This window comes from Salvelinus alpinus, chromosome 13 (assembly GCF_045679555.1).
Source record: "Salvelinus alpinus chromosome 13, SLU_Salpinus.1, whole genome shotgun sequence".
NCBI classification, from domain to species: Eukaryota; Metazoa; Chordata; class Actinopteri; order Salmoniformes; family Salmonidae; genus Salvelinus; species Salvelinus alpinus.
Genome location: NC_092098.1, coordinates 30,726,736 through 30,746,277, shown reverse-complemented (window position 1 = coordinate 30,746,277; position 19,542 = coordinate 30,726,736). Strand labels below are relative to the sequence as shown.

The 19,542-nt window shown below is 42.2% G+C and overlaps 1 protein-coding gene across 1 annotated transcript; it reads left to right on the top strand.

Moving 5' to 3' along the window:
• The first annotated feature begins 6,805 nt into the window (after positions 1–6,805).
• Positions 6,806–16,265, top strand: ets2 (v-ets avian erythroblastosis virus E26 oncogene homolog 2). Its single transcript, XM_071338947.1, has 10 exons — positions 6,806–7,012; positions 7,891–7,960; positions 9,381–9,501; positions 10,714–10,833; positions 11,879–12,079; positions 12,288–12,362; positions 12,814–13,017; positions 13,196–13,465; positions 13,645–13,763; positions 14,529–16,265. Exons 2-10 carry the CDS (start codon positions 7,898–7,900, stop codon positions 14,742–14,744), a joined length of 1,389 nt encoding a protein of 462 aa, XP_071195048.1. The 5' UTR covers positions 6,806–7,012; positions 7,891–7,897; the 3' UTR covers positions 14,745–16,265.
• The last annotated feature ends 3,277 nt before the right edge of the window (positions 16,266–19,542 follow it).

The following is a 19,542-nucleotide window of genomic DNA, read 5'->3' as shown; positions in this document are numbered from 1 at the left end:
CGAAAGCGTTCCACAGGGATGCTTGCCCATGTTGACTCCAATACTTCCCACAGTTGTGTCAAGTTGGCTGGATGTCCACCATTGGGTGGTGTACCATTCTTGATACACATGGGAAACTGTTGAGCGTGAAAAACCCAGCATCATTGCAGTTCTTGGCACACTCAAACCAGTTGGCACCTACTACAATACCTCGTTCAAAGGCACTTAAATATTTTGTCTTGCCCATTCACCCTCTAAATGGCACACATTCACAATCCATGTCTCAATTTTCTCTTGGCTTAAAAATCCTTATTTTTCTCCCCATCATCTACACTGATTGAAGTGGAGAGGTGACATCAATAAGGGATCATAGCTTTCACCTGGATTCACTTGGTCAGTCTACAAAATATAATGGAAAGAGCATGTTTTGTACACTCAGCGTATATTGTAATCTGATATTAGGGCATGACTGCACATTTCTTAAATACATTACTTTCAATTACTTGTGGTGCATGTGTTTTAGCTTGACCGGCAGACAAGATGGTCAAAGGCGGAGTTAATACTTTTGGGACTATTCTATTGGTTCCATTGTGCTGAGAAAGCTAAATCAAGTGCACCTGACATATTTAAAAGCATTTTACATAAATTTGCCCCAGGCCTGCAATGTATCCAGGTAAGGTGTGCTTGATATACTTATGTGCCCTTCCTTCAAGTATCTATTGTCCCAGTAAGTCAGTAAACAGAATATTGGCAGACTGAGCCAGGATTTACTTTCTTGTGACAGCCAAGCAGAGGACGTTCCACTTTAGTCAAATCATAGGAAACAAACATCAATCCTTATGTACAGTACACAAAGAATGCAGACATAGAATACAATTCTTCCCTCTAAACAAACAACATTGAAATATTTAGGGAATTAAAATCCTCCCGTAGATAGCTTGAGGCACACAGAGCACAGTCTTGCAGAATTGACAAGTACCAGATGGCAAAATGAACACTGGCTATCTGAAAAAGTACCCAGATGGCTCAATGGCACTTTGCTGTCTGAGATAGTTTTGCTGTACCTGTGTAGAAAAGTTAGTTCACAGAGCTAGCCTACCGTGATGTGTAATCTTGCCTGCAACTTATAGGCTTTAGCTCAGAGAGCTAACAGTGTTGATTGGCAATGACAACCCATGTACAATGCCTTATTGGATAAACCAGCAGGACCCTTGAACTGAGCTCTTTTGGGTTGAATGAAGACAATCAAATGATCTGTTGAATGAGAAAAAAAACAGTTGATCTGTTGTCATTCATCACCAAATCTGCTTCATCCCCACATTAAACATCTATGCTCAATGGAATATTAACCATTGTCTTGTCATCAGGAAAGGTTCAAATAAACCAAGCATGAATGTTGCTGACATTATTGCACTTTCTGTCATTTTTCAGTAGCTATGTCATCTGTAGATACTTTGAGGTTGTAGAGCCTAATGGTCCAGTGGTTAGTGTTGAGTGATAGGGACCTGGGCTAGACTGTCCCGTGTAAAAGGGGGTCTGTGTGACCCCGCCATGGCACCCAAGACACGCCACTCTCGCCGCTCCTAGATGACACGTGTGGCGTGTGAGGAGAGAGCGACAACACTGCCACATCTGGCCTGCCACAATGTGTTTCACATCCCTCTCTCCCCCCAAATAGGGAGAGGGAGAGGGCGAGAGAAGGAGTGGGGGGCAGAAAACCGAACCTCCCGGCTTCTTGGTGTTTCGTGTAGAGTTTGTTCTGTGTAGAATCTGTTTTCAACAGGGAGGGAGGGAGGGAGGGAGGGAGGGAGGGAGGGAGGGAGGGAGGGAGGGAGGGAGAGAGGGGAGAGAAAAAGAGCAACGTTGAGTCTAGACAGTGGAGGTTGGGATTGAAATCTGGAAGCCATTGACTCCAGCTCGGAGCTCGGGGTTGCCTCTCTCTCTCTGCAGAAAGGGATCGCATTTCACTGCCTAATTACACATGAAAAATGGTCACATCATTTTTTCACTTTGCTTCTTGTTTTTTTACACACAAAACTGGGTGGGGGAGGCTGGCTCTCTGAATAAGCTGTTGTGCCCAGATCATGTTTTGGAATATCTCAAAGTATTAGTTAGAGGCTGAATTGTGTGCCCATTGTCAATAGCCTTTTTAAAAATAACTGTTTATGCTGTATGGATATATTGTGTACTCATACGGTTATCCCTGGATACATTTATTGTAAATGTTTAATGTACACTCCAGTGTGTCAAATCATACAAGCCCCTAGACAAGGCCATCTGAAGCATAATGTGGTATTTTTGTAATTGAAGACTAGTTCAGTATTATGATTTTAGCAAATTATAATCAAATTATTGCATAAATAAGTATGAATAAATGTGTGAACCGGTGTGTACATTTCGGCCATAAAATTAAGCAGAGTAATTGGACTGAAAACCTCAGCTCATTTCAAGTATTTTTTGGTATACATTTGCGAAGTCTATTTCTATTTGATTTCGCCAGCAGAGGGAGGTATAGCCAAGCAAATAAACTCCAGCCAATCAAAACAAATGGCTGCATGTACTTTTCACAGAACTGTCAATTGAATGGAGATGTAGAAATGGGTCAATCTATCACAGACTGATGATGTCAGTAATAACAAAAGTTTTATATGGACAGATGACCAGGTAGATTTAGTGTCAAGATTCAAATGTATTTGGTACTCTACCTTTTACAATGCCCATTAGGCTTACATTCATTCCACTGATTGAGCCTTGGGCTTAGGTGAGTCTCTGTGTTTCTGTGGATCAGTGAATCTTAAAGAGAACTAGGCTAGTGCTCGTCAGTGTAGATATTTAGTAAGGAGAGGAACATTTGATTCCAACATACAGTAGCTAAGTCATGACCACATGTAATACACAATGGTTTTAATGGTACACAGTGGCACCAATCTTTCCAGGAGTCGATATGGTAACAGTGACTGCCTCTTAAGTGTGAAACGCCTCAGTAAATCTTCAAAAAAAGGGGAAACGTTACTATACAATGAGTATCAGCTTCAACATGTGCCGGTCTCTATGGAAAAGCCATCATGCACTCTGAAAAAGACTGAAAAAGACTCCAGTGAAAATACAAATATGCAAACTCCTATTTGGCAGTGTTCTGAGCGAAGCAGCAGATCGACTCTGGGAGATGATTTTATGGAGGACTTTCGCATGATGGGTTCACTCCAGGGGGGCCTGACGGTGGGGCAGGGATCTGTCCATCCAGATGCCTGAGCACATTTCACTGCTGTGTGTGCACTGTACTCAGCTTTTATTTCTGTTGAACTTGGACGCTCAATCGTTCAGGCCTTTGCGAATACCCCAAGAAAAGAAAAGAAGAGAACTTGATGAGTCATGCAAAAGAAAATGGTGAGGCCAAAACAAAGCCGTGAAAAAGAAAAACACTGAAAAGAAAGTAGCATCACTCAGGGTGTGATGTGTTGGTCATGTTAGAACGTGTCATGATTTTGTAGGATAAGCTTATCTGGGAAACACATAGAATGTCTTATGGGGAGTAGTTTGAGAGGTCTTCTATGTAGGTGCCATTAAATATATTGCCCTCTTGTTAGACATTGTGTACCAATCAATGAAGATGAGTGATTGGTCGTGATGGTTAGTCGTGTGTATGAGAAACCTTTCATTGCCACTGTTTTTGTAGTCTTTCCCAACATCCATAACTGACCAGGGCGGAGGCCAGCGTTCACAAGAGAATTTGATTCACGGTTCCAAGATAACTGTTTCTACATGCTGCTCTTTATATCAATCAGTGATAGGCTCCAGATCTGCAGTAGATGAATTGGCAGCCAGGTATCAACATCCTTAAACATACTATTTTCAAAGCAGGTCTATGTCCTGTCAGCAGTCAGCACACACCCATCCCTAGTTCTTTCTCCATCTCATTTCCCTCCTCTCTCTCTCCTCCATATCGTTCTCTCCTTCATCTCTTTCCCCCTTATCTCTATCTCCCTCATCGCTCTCTCTTTCATCTCTCTCCCTCTCTTTTCACATTTAGCACTGAAACAGACAGAGGAGTTGGGAGTTGCTTAGCAACAGTAGATGCAATGAAAAGCTATATCACGTTTTGCAGACCCAGGCAAGTTGCCCTGCGACCCAACAATGTTTTCAATAGGGCAGATTGATATTTTCATTGGTTGAACGATGTTACATAAAAATGAGTGCTTCACATAATTTCTCATTGTCATCTGACCTCTCATGGCCGTTTCAATACAGGGCTGCTGTCCATTGAAATTAAGCAATAGTCATTGGGATCATCATCTTCATCATACAGTATGTATGAATTAACAGGTTGATTTCAATACAAGAAAAAAGGGGAAACGGAGCATGGAGTCCTTCAGTGAGGTTTTATGTCTATAATATAAGCAGTGGCAGGTAGTCTAGTGGTTAAGAATATTGGACCAGTAACCGAAAGGTCGCTGGTTTGAATCCCAAACTGACTAGGTGAAAGGTCTGTCGTTCAGCCCTTGAACAAGGCAGTTAACCCCCAACAACTGCGCTGTGGATGTTGATTAAGGCAGCCCCAATGCATCTTTCTGAGTCAGATGGGTTGGGTTAAATGCGGTAGACACATTTTGGATAAATACATTCAGTTGTGCAACTGGTATCCCCTTTCCCTAATTGCTCTGGATAAGAGTGTCTGCTAAATGACGTAAATGTGATATCAAGGTAGACATTCTAAGGGTTAGTACTGCACTCCACATCTTTTGTAGATCAGCAATAAATTTCAAGGCTATGTGCCAGCATTCTGAAATGGTTTCCTTTTATTCTCTCCTGGTTTTTATGTAAGTGTGATTTTTAAAGGTGGTCACTGTAGGCTTATAGACCTCATAATAATAAGAAATACCTCATTCTCACTAAGACACAAGTGGCAACACTTTATTTGAGCCCTCTGTTGTGTCCAATGAAGGCTACCAAAGTCTGGCCCTCTACTATTCTACTACCTGAAACTTTGGGGTAAAATTCCAAAGATGTACCCCATCCTCCAAATGGATTGAAATGTGTCAAAGCATTCCACACATAGAGATAGAACTGACTAAACACCTGATTGTCACGCCCTGGCCTTAGTTATCTTTGTTTTCTTTATTATTTTAGTTAGGTCAGGGTGTGACATGGGGGATGTTTGTGTGTTTTTGTCTCGTCTAGGGTGTTTGTATTGTCTAGGGGGTGTTTGTAGAGTTCATGGGGTTGTGTTCATTGTAGGTGTTTATGTAAGTCTATGGTTGCCTAGATTGGTTCTCAATTAGAGACAGCTGTCTATCGTTGTCTCTGATTGGGAGCCATATTTAGGCAGCCATAGTCATTAGGTAGGTTGTGGGTAATTGTCTATGTCTTGACGTTAGTTGCTTGTGTCTGCACTTTCGTTTTGTAGCTTCACGGTCGTTTGTTGTTTTGTCTAGTTTGTATTAGTATTAGTGTTCGTTTCATCTTCAAATAAAAAGAAGATGTATTTATATCACGCTGCGCCTTGGTCCTCTCTTTCACCTGAAGACGATCGTGACACTGATATACTTTATGTTGATGAAAATGGTCCATGGCCTGTAGAACCATGCTAGATACTGCATGTGTCCAACAGACTGACATGTACAAATACTACACGATTCAAAATAATTACAGCAAATTTTGAGGTTCATTGTTACAAATCAAAACACAACCTTCTCAACCAAGCTTGGAAATTGAAACTTTGCTCATCTAAAACTTCTCTCCCAAGGGTTTCAAGAAGTCCTCCAGCGGTTTTGTAACTTTTATTGTTGAAAAGCGATATCCCAAGTATAAATACAGTAAATTACACACACTAAAGGGTAAAAAAACATGTTTTCATCAAAAAACTTCAAGGTGAAGGGCATTCAAAGAGTTGGTCTGATGGGAATTTCTGATGTCATCGGTCTCCCCTTTGCTCGAGGAACAATAGAGGAGCAATAGAGAACAAAAGAGCAAAGCCCCACCAATCACAATGAGGTTTACCAAATTACACACCTCTGGAAGAGTTCTCAACTACATTTGACTGAAAGTAGTGGGGAGGGCACTTTTTACAATACGGATACACCCTATTCACTGATTCACTTGTAGTAGGGGGTCTATACCTACCGTCTTTCTCGTGGTCGAGGTGAGAATAAAGGGTGACACTTCATCACACACTCTACATCTCTCTTTTGTCCAGGCATTGTCCCCCACAGTTGTGTGTCTGGGAGGATGTGTCAACAGTCAATGTCATTTACACTGTATCATTTAGGGATGGAGGTATCCACTCATGCAGACATGATGGGAAATGCTGTGACATAAAGATGTTAAATAGACCAACACAAAATAATCAGGCCATTCTTAATGTTCTTGTTCTATAACTTCCTGATCTTTCTTTGGCCAATGTTTTGGATCTGGGCTGAAACATATCAGTGAACAAAAATATTGCTGTTGGTTAATATCCTTGAGGAAACTTTTCTCATATTTTTTATTTATTCTCAAGTCGCACTGCCTTTGAACCCTCAAAGTATAAGATTGACAGGGCCATTCCACAATAGGCTATTATGAATTACTGAGCTGAGTGTGATTTCGATCAGCATTCATCCCTGACAATATTTCTGGATAAGTGCGTCAGAGTTGCTTGGCTTCTGCACGTTTTCAGCGTTAATAAATGTTTTATTATGACAGAACTGCAACACTGTTTACATGCGGTAAAGCGCGTTGAATATGTTCCACTATGATCATTTTCCATTGCTTACTACACGCTCCTCCCACTGAGCTACTCAGCGCGCAATAAAACAGAAAAAAAAGCTGCACTTCCTCATTGCCTAGATACACTCGTCAAGCACACACGAAGAAACAAGGCTGTGCATTGTTTTGATGTTATACTGGTCAGTGTATCTGGGAGGTACAAATACTAAAATACAGCATAGGCTTGCGCACATACAACACTGAATAGGATAATTATTCAATATCGAAAAGGAATACAATTTAACGTTACACTGTTGCTGTTTTGAAGAACAGCCGATCAATTCAACAGGTAGGTCCCTGATTTGTGTCTCTTCTCTTGTTCTTTGATCTATTCCCAGACAATGTGGCATTTGACTCTGTACTGCTTTCCTGAATAGTATGTTTCTGTTCTACATGACATTTGCGATAATTGTTTCTGGTGGAATAATAACCAAAGGTAAATCCCATTCCATGCCTTGTGGGCTATGCGAAATATTATTTAAATTGGGGTAATGATTAATTTATCACTGATATTAAATATATCTTTACGAATTATTCAACATGGCTATGTCAATGGAATCACTATTGAATGTGTGGCCGCTAATCTAATATGAAGGACCACCCTCCCCTACCATGAGGGGCCTTGAATCATTTCAGGGGACCGATTAAACTTGTGACCAATGAGAGAATTATGCTATTTTTCTGTCTCAGCCATTCGTGATGTCATAGTGATAGTGTGTGTGAAATTGTTGGCCTAATGTAAAACATATATATTTTTAACATGTGTAAGTAATTCCCCAAACTAGCCAAATCAATAGCCTATTTATTCAATAGTGTTCAGGTTGCTTTGGAAAGTGTGCCAATGCATTAGGATATTGAATTCAATGTGCAGGCTTTATTTATATAATGTAATAGCCTAACACAATTTAGGCTCTATTAAGCCATTATGTGCTCAGTATAAAATAAGACATTGTAATATACTCATATTTATACATTGCACATTTTGTTGTTGCTATTTAGGAGAACAGTTGATCTATAGGTTGCATGTGAATTCATTGTCATTGTAGAGAAACGTATTACAACCCTCAGAGACAGATACAGTATCATACAAATGTCCATTCAGTGTGATGTCATTACTGATGTGTATTAGTGTTGCTCATAAAGTTTCTCTCTGTAATTTACCTGAAGATTACTGATGTGTGACCTCAGCATGGACCAAGTGGCCCCCTTGTCCACTGGCTATCGCTCCAGCCTCAAGGTGAGACTTCACAAGGCTGTGCCACTAATACAGTAGATAAGTAGGAAAATCGCATACATCGTAGTGCTGGAGATGGAGTTGTGTATAGTAGATATAGGACTACTGTATCACAACTGATACTGCAAGGCTGGATCAAAATCCTGCACACCCAATAGCTCTCCAGGACTGGAATTGGAGCACCCTTCACTCAAGGCTATTGAGGAGTTAAGAAAGCACGGATTCCAAATATCAAATATCAGCAGAGATTTATTGTTAAATCCTGTGTTGCAGCATACTTGAGTCTGCTATTCTTCTCCCCATAACTTTAACCATAAAATAATAAATGAAAGGAAAGAGGACAAAGCCAGGCATATTAAATGTGAAGATAATTGGGGAGCTGATGGAGGAGAGGCTCTCAGTCTTTCCACCTTCTCTACTGCCATTAACTCAATTAGTCCCCTTGGTAACTAGCAGGAAAAATGCTCTCGAGACATTGAGGGCCCTGTTTGTGCCAGCCTACCTTTTCTAAGGCCAAATAAATAGACAAATCATTAAACAGTTTATAGATAAAAAAGGATGGTGTTTTGTGGGGAGTTATTTGAATAAAAAATCATTGTGCCTTACAGTATTAGACAGGCGCACAAATGGCACTTTAGCGTACATCTTTACTATCGATGTCCTAATGATTTGTTAAGGTTTCATGTGCGGCTTGGTTGTATAACGTCATAAGAAGTCTCATCAGCATCTGTAAAGGGCTAATGCTGAGATGGGTACAGTGCAGATTCAAACAGAGCTCATCTTAAAAAGGGCTTGTTTTTAGCTAATAGAATTGTGAAGAAGAGCCTGGTTTGTCTAACCTGATTTGAAGAGGGGGAACGAGAGAGAGTGAAAAGGGAGGATGAAGGATAGAGGGAGGAGGGGGTAGAGTTTTTTTTTCTCAAAAAGCAGCAGCCTACGCTGTGTTATAAACCCTCAGAGCTGAACTGCTGCCAGCTGCATCAAGGGAGTTTCTAGTTCTGCTACGGAACAGGAAGACTATGTATGGTCATCCTCTCCCAGCGGTTCAGGGCCAGGCTTAGCTGGGAGAATGAGAAAGGCCTGATGTGTTTGACTAATGATGACAGATTGGCTCTACTGAAAGGGAGTGCCCACATACAGAGTTTTTTCTGTCATTGCTTTTGCCTGCTCTGTTATCTTTTGTCTTTTATCTCACTTTATGTGACTCCATCTAAAGAAGTGAATAAGGTATTTCACTCACATTATCTGTGAGTGATCAGGTGTTGGTCATCTGTTCAGGGCTATACTTGTCTCACCTAATATATCCAATTATGTAGACATACAGTAGAATGGGGCTTTCTCAAATCATCAGGCAAAATACATGTTTTGTGTCTTTTAAATTAAACTAACAGTATGTTGTTTTTTATGTGTTTGTCCTCCACAGCGGCAGGCAGCGTTTGACCTTTTTGAAGATCCCATGTCTCTGTTCTCGGGATACTTCCTCCCCTCAGATGATGAGCAGTCTTTTCAGGAGGTGCCCTCTGGCCTCAACTGTGTCTCACATGGTACGCCACCACCACAACCTACCAACGAGTGCCACATCACTCTAGCCCTCTACTTTACACCAAAACACTTTCATAACACCAATACCAACTAATCACCCCAGGCCAAAGTTAGACCAAACCCTATTAGGAAGATTATTTGCGAGACATGAGGTGACAAAGTTAACAATGTAGTTCAACTGATTGCTTGCATACAAACTGTTTTAATTAATGATGAACAGAAAAACAGGTCAACAATTATCCATAACCCCAGCTTTGTTAATCAATCTCTCATCCGGTTCCATGGTAGCTAGCCCATTTAAACTGTCTGAACCCTATTTAGATTTTTTTATAAGGCCCAATGCAGCTGTTTTTTTTTTCAATCTCAATATTAAATCATTACTGGGTAACAATTAGGTACCTTACTGTGATTGTTTTGAATTCAAATGAAATAAAAATAGCTTCTTTGCAAAGAGCAATTTCTCAAGCAAGAATTTTAGCTGGGAGTGGTCTGAGTAGGGAGGGGAAAACTGAAAACTAGCTTTTATTGGCAGAGAGGTTTGGACCTCTTTCTTATTGGTCTATTAACTAATTAAACACCTGGTGATGTCACCAGGCATGCCAAAACTCCATCCTACCTAAACAGACTAACATTTTAGGCGGTCTTTTCAAACAGCTCTTGCACTAAAAGGGCATCGTCATCATTTTCAAAATTTCACAGTATTATTCTAACCTCATAGTGTGTAAATGTATATAAAACACAGGGAAATCACAGTTTTGGCTGCACTGGGCCTTTAAATGTAACTTTATTTTTGAGTTTGTATATGTATGAGTAGTGTTTTAAGGCCGTTGTTAGTGTACACAAAACAGAGTAGTGTACAGTCAATTTGGAGCTGGATCAACTATGAACAGTATTAGGCAGTGGCATACTGTACAGTGTTCATTCTTGTTTGCATTGACAGACCTGCCTATTGTGTTGCGATCACACCAACTTGTGGTTTGTGTTGCGCAATGGAGGTTATTATACAGATAGAACTCATTGTTCTTATAGCATTGACAGTAAACCCTGCTCATATATGTGTAATCATGCACGCAGGCACAAAGGAAAAGCGCGTTTTTGACTGATTTGGGTCTTTAAACAATTATGACACTGTTAAAGCAATGTTATTACATAAGAAAGGTCTAGAAAGGTTGATTAATAGAGTAATCAAACATTTGTTTTTGTAAACTCTCCAGACATGGGCCCTTGCTCTGTTCCACTTTTGACCCCGTGCAGTAAGGCAGTGATGAGTCAGGCCTTGAAGGACAGCTTCAGTGGCTTCTCCAAGGTCCAACGCTGCTGTGGCATCTCCAACAGTGAGTCACTTTCTACACCTGCTCAATCTCATTGTCCTCCCTTTTTCTTCATTTCTATTGAAATGTTTTCTACAAGGATGACAATTTGCTCATTTCCTAGCTAATTTTGAACTGGATTGGAGGTCAGTCATTTTGGGCTCATTTCGAAAGCTTTGCACTCAGTCCAGCCTCCACAATATATTAGCTCCTGATTCTTACTCGTTAACACCATGTTTGTATGACATTTTCCCACTTGTTGAGTGTTTAAGTCATTCCCCCCCCTCTTTAAAGGACAGGTTCACCTTTTTTAACCAAATCTCTATTTTTGATGTAAATAGCATATTATAGAAGTGTCCAGACACTTTTTTTGCGATTTCACTTGGTTTGGAGAAAGAGAGCTCCCCACCAGCAATAGACTTCCTCATTGTTCGTTCTGCAGGATGGGGGCCACAGATAAACATGAACCAAGGCTCCAAAAACACCCAAATATGTCCTTTTAGAAATGGCAACGCTCTCAGCATAGTGTTGCAGGTCTTTAGATGTTGTACACATGAAATTGTGTAATTCTGAACTTTATTTTCTTTATATTTATATTTATATTCCATTCTATTCCATTTAATTGGACTCGGGCGATACTTTTCCGTGTGCGAGCATGCACATGCTTTCTCATTTCTCGTGTCACCACAATGGGAACCAAAAAATACATAAATGCTCGCACACAGAAAAGTATCGCCCGTTTCGAAAATGACTTATTTGTTCATGTTTATCCATACTGCAGAACAAGCAATAATGAAGTCTATTGCTGGTGGGGTAAGTTTCTCAAAACCAAGTGAAATAAAAAAAAAACTGTCTGGACTCTTCTATAACGTGCCATTTACATCAAAAATTGAGATTTGGTAAAACATTTTGCCTGTCCCTTAATCATTAAAAGTAAGCCTAATTAAGTCAGATCAAGACAAAGGCTGGTGTATTTTGGTGAGGTTTCCATGGAATTGTGCATGAACTTTTTAGTAATTTAAAATGACTGTATATTAAGCCATATCTTTTTTCTTTCTCGCTTTCACAGACCCCCATAAGTGGACCAAGCAGCACGTGATGCAGTGGCTCCACTGGGCAGCCAGTGAGTTCAGCCTGGCCAACGTCCACTTCTTTAAGTTTGACATGAACGGCCAGGAGCTGTGTGACCTGGGCAAGGAGAGCTTCCTGGACCTGGCCCCAGACTTTGTGGGCGACATCCTGTGGGAGCACCTGGACCAGATGATGAAAGGTAACAGTGGAACTTTTTAGTCAGATGTTGTTTGTGTGGAAGGAAGATGGGGGAAAGAATAGATGGAGTCATCAGTTTGTTTTGTATTCGGGTGGAAAGGGTTTCTTTATTCTGTAGAATTACTGTACCCTTTGGCTAAATTATACACGCTAAAATCAAATAACAGTATTTCTGACGGTTCCTGACTTTATCCTCCGTTTTCTTCCAGAATGTCAAGAGAGAGAAGAATCCAAAAGCCTCAGCAGTGTTGTGCCCTCAGTAACCAACTGGATGAGCTCTGTTGGTGAGTGTCCATTAGAAAAACAAACAGAGCACCAGAGGGTTCAAATCCAAGTAAACATCAGATAGACAAAACAGTTTGGCTTCAGCTTCATTTGAACAGAAGCCTTAATGGCCCAATTCAGACATTTAAAAAAATCTCAATATCAAATCATTTCTGGCTAACAATTAAGTACTTTACTGTGATTGTTTTCAATTAAAATGGTCAAAAAGAAACTGTCTGGGAGTGGTCTGAGTTGGGAGGGGAAAGAGAGAGAGGTTAGAAACTTTTTTTATTGGCCTATTAACTAATTTACTGTCTAGTGATATCACTATTCCAACCTCAGTGTGGAAATATATATAAAACATAGAAAAATCACGCTTTTGACCGCACTGGGCCTTTAAGCTGTCCAAAGAGGTGTCTGAGGGGTGGGTGTGATGAGATGAGCTAAGTGGGCATATGTTCTTCTCTACAGGCTTCAGTCTGGAGGAAACCCAGTGTGCCCTGCAGGTGCCTGACAACAGCGGTAGTCTGCTGAAAGAACTGTTTGAGACTGCGGACAAGACTACCCTGCTGACCCGAGATCAGGAGTTCTCCATGTTCTCTAAGCCCCAACTGAGCACGGTCAACGTCAGCTACATCAGGAGCAACCCAGACGCAGCACAACTCTGCAAAGCCTGTGAGTAGGCCAACTCACTGTTGTCTAGAAGCTATTAATCAATGTTAATTCATTAGTGTTCATTTTCCAAGGGATCACATGTAAGTGATTCCCAACAGATATTTGAATTCAGTGATAGTTCCTTAACGTGATTCAGTTTCAGTTGAACTAACCATCTCTGTGCTTTGTTTATCCACAGTCTCGTCCCAGGACCAGAGTTTGTGTTCATTGGAGAGCATGGACAGCTTCGAGGGGCCAGAGTCCATGCTGCAATCCTGGGGTAGCCAGTCTTCCCTGGCGGACAACCAGAGGGTGCCGTCCCACGACAGCTTTGAGGACGAGTGCAACAGCAGCACCCTGAGCCTGGGGAATCAGGGCCTATCCTTCAAGGACTACGTCCAGGAGAGGAACGAGCCTGTGGAACTGGGAAAGCCTGTCATACCTGCTGCCGTGCTGGCTGGCTTCACTGGTGAGTTTATGAACCCGCTGACACAGTCAAACCCAGCTCATCTTGTATGAAATACTATCTATCTCTCTGTCAACCCCAGTTTCAACTCCAGTTCAAAACAGTACACTACAGTTGTGTATACACAAATTATGCCTTTTGATCGCCGTCTGACTCCTATGCCTCTTTTTTCCTCTCAACAGGAAGCGGTCCTATCCAGCTGTGGCAGTTCCTGCTGGAGCTCCTGACTGATAAGAGTTGTCAGGCCATCATCAGCTGGACGGGAGACGGCTGGGAGTTCAAACTCACTGACCCAGATGAGGTGAGTGTCAATTGGCCTCATACAGTATGTGTATATCAGGTTGTGGAGGAGATAGCCACAAGGGTTTACATTAGGGGTGTACCGAGTACTCTGACAAAAAGAGTATCGCAACGGATGTGGAGAATTTTCAGAATGCGATTATGACAAGTATTTTTTGTAATTAAAATAGTAATTGTCAGCTGCCAGCACGCATCTCTCTGTCCCTCAAACAGTGTGAAGCCCTTTATGCTCTAAATAACTATTGGCTAGTTCTTCCATCTGTAAGAAACGAGCGGGGTATCGTTTGAGCCTGCTGCAATTAGAATTAGAAAAAGCTGTTCTCCCTCTGCTCTTATTTCCCCAGACAGACATACGCGGGGCTCCGTCTCTCTCAGGGCACATTACACCACTTCTACAAATATTGTGTGGGAATCAGAATTGCGAGTGATTGTTGTTCTAGCTATCAATCTAGTTATATTTCTGTCGACTTTGCTGAGGACATGTGTTTGTTTTTGTCTGTGTACTTACTGAGTAGCTTAAATAAATATCCCCACACTTGTGATATAGGCTTTACCTGCATTTAAACCACACTTCCGGGTCTTCCGATTACAAGTATCAAGTGTGATAAAATGGATACAATTACAATAACGAGTATGACGAGATTGGCAACACCGCTAGTTTACAGGACTAAAATGTCTTCAACACAAGAGCCATCAGAAGACATCAAGATGTAGTGTAAGACTCTGTTTTCCATTGGTGTTTATCATTCTCTCCTTCCTCCTCCAGGTGGCTAGACGCTGGGGCCGCAGGAAGAACAAGCCCAAGATGAACTACGAGAAGCTGAGCCGTGGCCTGCGATACTACTACGACAAGAACATCATCCACAAGACCTCGGGCAAGCGATACGTCTACCGCTTCGTCTGCGACCTGCAGAATCTTCTGGGCTACTCGGCCGAAGAGCTCCACATCATGCTAGGGGTCCAGCCTGACACTGAGGATTGAACCAACTGGTGTTTTATCGAAAGGGAAGGGGTTGGAGATGTAGCCAGTGGGGCTTCACTACCCCAACTTAGCAAAAGTTGCTAATGGTACAGGCCATCTGAAAGTAATTTCTGGTCATTGAACAGGTGGCACTGATTGATGTCCACTGATAGTGGCTACACTGGTGGGCAGACAGTGAGCATCTCTAATTTGGAGAGGCAGCTCATGTCTCGGCTCTTGTGCCATCAATGTGCATCGTTGTGCAAGCTTTGATTGAGAGGGGTGCCAGTATTTAAATCAAGCATTCCCTCTGGGTGAAAGTGTTATTGTGCAAGTTGTAATGGATCAGCTCTGTATCCATCTGCAAAGTGGAGAGCTGTTAATTGCACAGATGACAATGGTGATCAATGTAACATAGCTGATTTTTTCATTCTTGCTTTATACTCAGCAAGTATGATGTTTACAGAGTCTGAACAGTGGACATTTAGACTTATTGTGAATGATCTTGAGGTTACCAAACAAGAATGCTTTTGAGGTGGCGGCTCCAGCGCCTTAAATAGGAGTTTTGATGGAGAATGTATTCATGATTTTATGGAATAGCTAAGATTGCCTTTACTGTTGTGCTTACTAATGCATTGTCCTGCTGACCAGCTTGCAGCGCAACTGGAATACCAGTCATTGTGGCTATTGCATTTCTCCTCTATCAAAAAGGAAATAATTTAATTGTTGTTCTATAAATATGAATATTTTGTCATGTTTGGCGAGTTATACACAATTCACATGTGAATATGGCTTTAAAGGTCGAATGTAACGGTGTAGCAGCTATCATAATTTATTTTTGTAGCAGGTTTATCAGGGATAAATTTGTGAATTGATTGTTTATTTATTTTTATGTGACCAAAGCGACATGTGGATGTACATGGTTTATTCTAAACTATAGTTCCATTTTGTTGTATGTTTTTATATTCTATACCAAAGTCCCTGTGTATATATTACATCGGTACTACTGTACTTGTTATAAATACGATGAATATTCACTGTGTATTTACTGAAGAAGATAAAGCAGCCTTTTTCAAGTTGTTGTACAGATGACAGACACACAAAAATGGCATAATTTTGGCATGGGTACGATCTTATTCCTTACTAGCCTATGTGTGTTTATGCTGTTCTCTTAATCATTTTAGTCGTCTTCTATTAATTGATATTGTATAAAACAATGAAAAGTAAGATCATCTTAAGAATTCTGTTGTTGAAATCTTAATAATATAGAACATTTTGAACTGACATGTGAAGCAACAGGGTTATTGTACATTATTTTATAATAGAGTGTTGGTCTTGCTACAACATCCAAGCTCTGAATATATAATTGGCAGCGTGACATGCTGTGCTGTTTGCTGTAACTAAAGATGTGCATGTCATCGGCATGCCAAAAACCTGTGTAACTTATTCATCATAATGACTTTACTTAAATTACTTTGTCAGCATTTCAATGGTTTTTAAATGGAAAATGGCTTTGACATTTTAATAAAAGCTTTATTTTTATATGGTATTATGTTTCTTTTATTGACATTTGGTAGCTTAATATAAAGAGGGGTATGTCACGCCCTGAACATAGTAAGCTGTTCTTTCTCTGTGTTGGTTGGGGCGTGATGGTGACTTGGGTGGGTTATCTAGGTGTATTTGTATGTCTATGGTGGCCTGATATGGTTACCAATCAGAGGCAGCTGTTTATCGTTGTCTCTGATTGGGGATCATATTTAGGCAGCCATTTCCCTTTTGTGTCTGTGGGATCTTGTCTATGTTTAGTTGCCTATCTGCACTATTTGTATAGCTTCACGTTTCGACCGTTGATTTTGTTGTTTTTGTTAAGTGTTCATTCATTAAAAGAGAATGTACGCATACTACGCTGCGCCTTGGTCTCACTCCTACGACGATCGTGACAGAAGATCCCACCAAAAATGGACCAAGCAGTGTGTACAGGAGGAGTGGACTTGGGAGGAGATCCTGGATGGAAAAGGACCCTGGACGCAGGCCGGGGAGTATCGCCGTCCTAAGGAGGAGATAGAGGCAGCGAAAGCGGAACGGCGACGATACGAGGAGATAGCTCAACGGAGCAAGCACGAGAGGCAACCCCAAGAAAAACATTTGGGGGGGGCACATGGAGCAGTCAGCGGAGCCGAGGAGTGAACCAGAGCCAGTCAGGGAGTCGAGTGAGGAGTTCGACGCAAGATTCCGGAGAGAGGTGCTGGCATTGAGAGCGCTGCAGAGCAGGCGTGCTGAGGTGCGTGTCATCAGCCCGGTGCCACTTGTACCGGTCCCACGCATCAGGTCTCCAGTGCGCCTTCACAGCCCAGTGCGTCCTGTGCTAGCGTCCCGCACTTGCCGGGCTGGAGTGAGCATCCAGTCAGGAAGGGTTGTGCCAGCTCTGCGCTCTAGACCTCCAGTGCGCCTCCACAGTCCAGTACGTCCTGTGTCTCCTCTCCGCACTCGCCCTGAGGTGCGTGTCATCAGCCCGGTGCTACCTGTACCGGTCCCACGCATCAGGTCGCCAGTGCGCATTCACAGTCCAGAGCTTCCGGCGACAGTTCCCAGTCCAGAGCTTCCGGCGACAGTTCCCAGCCCGGAACCTCCTACGACGGGCCACAGTCCGGAACCTCCAACGACGGGCCACAGTACGGAACCTCCAACGACGGGCCACAGTACGGAACCTCCAACGACGGGCCACGGTCCGGAACCTCCAACAACGGTCCACGGTCCGGAACCTGCTGAGACGGTCCCCGCTCCGGAGCCTCCAGCGACGGTCCCCGGGTCCGGAGCCTCCAGCGACGGTCCCCGGGTCCGGAGCCTCCAGCGACGGTCCCCGGGTCCGGAGCCTTCAGCAGGGGTTCTCAGTCCAGAGCCTCCTGCAACGATCTATGGTCCAGTTCCTCCGGCGACGATCCACGGTCCGGAGCCTCTAGCAACAACCCACGGTCCGGAGTTTCCGGCGATGCGCCCCGCACCGGAGCCGCCCCCGATGCCCTGCATCATCCATCCTAGATGCCCACCCGGACCCTCCCCTATTGAGTCAGGTTTTGCGGTCGGAGTCCGCACCTTTGGGGGGGATACTGTCACGCCCTGAACATAGTAAGCTGTTTTTTCTCTGTGTTGGTTGGGGCGTGATGGTGACTTGGGTGGGTTATCTAGGTGTATTTGTATGTCTATGTTGGCCTGATATGGTTCCCAATCAGAGGCAGCTGTTTATCGTTGTCACATTTCCCTTTTGTGTTTGTGGGATCTTGTCTATGTTTAGTTGCCTGTCTGCACTATTTGTATAGCTTCACGTTTCGTCCGTTGATTTTGATGTTTTTGTTAAGTGTTCATTCATTAAAAGAGAATGTACGCATACCACGCTGCACCTTGGTTTCACTCCTACGACGATCGTGACAGGGTAGCTAATTAAAGAGCCATGGTTTTTAAAGATCACTTTTTCTTTTGAGTACCAAAATGTGTGGGAGTTTCTTAAGCCCATAGGATAAAAATCTGTCACGCCAAGAATTAAGAAGGGATTTTTTTTTAATTGCCAAAGTATTGTTTTTTTTCTTTGTTTCTCTGTGTTAAGTCTATTGTCACAGCTAGTCTCAATGCACACTAGCCCATTGAACATTTTATCTTAGCGGATGCTACTTCCATCTCAAGCACCTTTGCCATTTACAAAAATGCCAAGCAATGTACGGTATGAATTTCTCACCAGTGCATAGTCTTATGAAATGCATTGCCTCATAGTGTATGTGTGCAGGATTTTTTTTAATATAGATATTTTTTTATTTATTTAACCTTTATTTAACTAGGAAAGTCAGTTAAGAACAAATTCTTATTTACAATGACGGCCTACACCGGCCAAAACCAGATGACGCTGGGTCAATTGTGCGCCACCCTATGGGACTCCCAATCACGTCCAGTTGTGATACAGCATGGATTCAAACTAGGGTGTCTGTAGTGCCGCCTCTAGCACTGAGATGCAGTGCCTTAGAACACTGCGCCACTCAGGAGCCCAACAATGATCAAACACCTACTGTATGTAAGCCCATGGATAAGCTTAGGAAGGTTAGACTTTTCGTTGTGACGCTCGCAATGTTCAAGGCTGGGGAATTACGCACTTTATTGTATTTATGCACTATAATCATGTTGTCTTTTGTATATCATTATCAGTCATTTATAGCTAAATGATTCATATGTGTAGTTTTAGGGCTGGCGCAATGACCGTATAACCGTGCAACCAACGGTTATGGATGAAGACCATCATAAATAACCGCCATAACCGTTTTAAAATTATAGAAGAAAAAACATCTGTGTGGAACTGTTGACTGAAGATGGGACGGCATTTGTGAATTTGAGTCCGTTTCTGCCCTACATGGATAATTCCGTAACAATAATTCCTGAAACAAGCAAAGGAATCTTTAGTTGCCTAAGCAACCACCCCACAATGCAGCACCAGCTAACTATTTATATGGCTTCAATAGCTGCAGGAGTGGAGGAGAGGAGAAAATGTGCACTAAAAAACCCTAATTTGAACAGTTATTAGTACGGTGAACGTGGTCATTTGGCTGGCCAATTACCGTATTCCAAAATTCCTTAATCATCACAGCCCTATGCGTTGATGCACTGTAATCTATTGACCCAGGCAAAAACACCCACGTAAAAAGGATACATTCCAAAGGGAAGGTGAATAACGATGGAGGGATTCAGATATGACGTCATTGTTTTAAGTACTACCCACAGAGTTCTTAAACTACGGTGTGCGACATGTTCAGTCTGCCAGTAAATCACCAATGTGCCA

Excerpts from the sequence above, each read along its gene's own strand:
- ets2 (XM_071338947.1), top strand. The coding sequence starts at position 7,898 with ATGTGTGACCTCAGCATGGACCAAGTGGCCCCCTTGTCCACTGGCTAT. Across the intron at positions 12,080-12,287 it reads CCTGGACCAGATGATGAAAG|AATGTCAAGAGAGAGAAGAA; the intron begins GTAACAGTGGAA and ends GTTTTCTTCCAG. Across the intron at positions 12,363-12,813 it reads CAACTGGATGAGCTCTGTTG|GCTTCAGTCTGGAGGAAACC; the intron begins GTGAGTGTCCAT and ends TCTTCTCTACAG.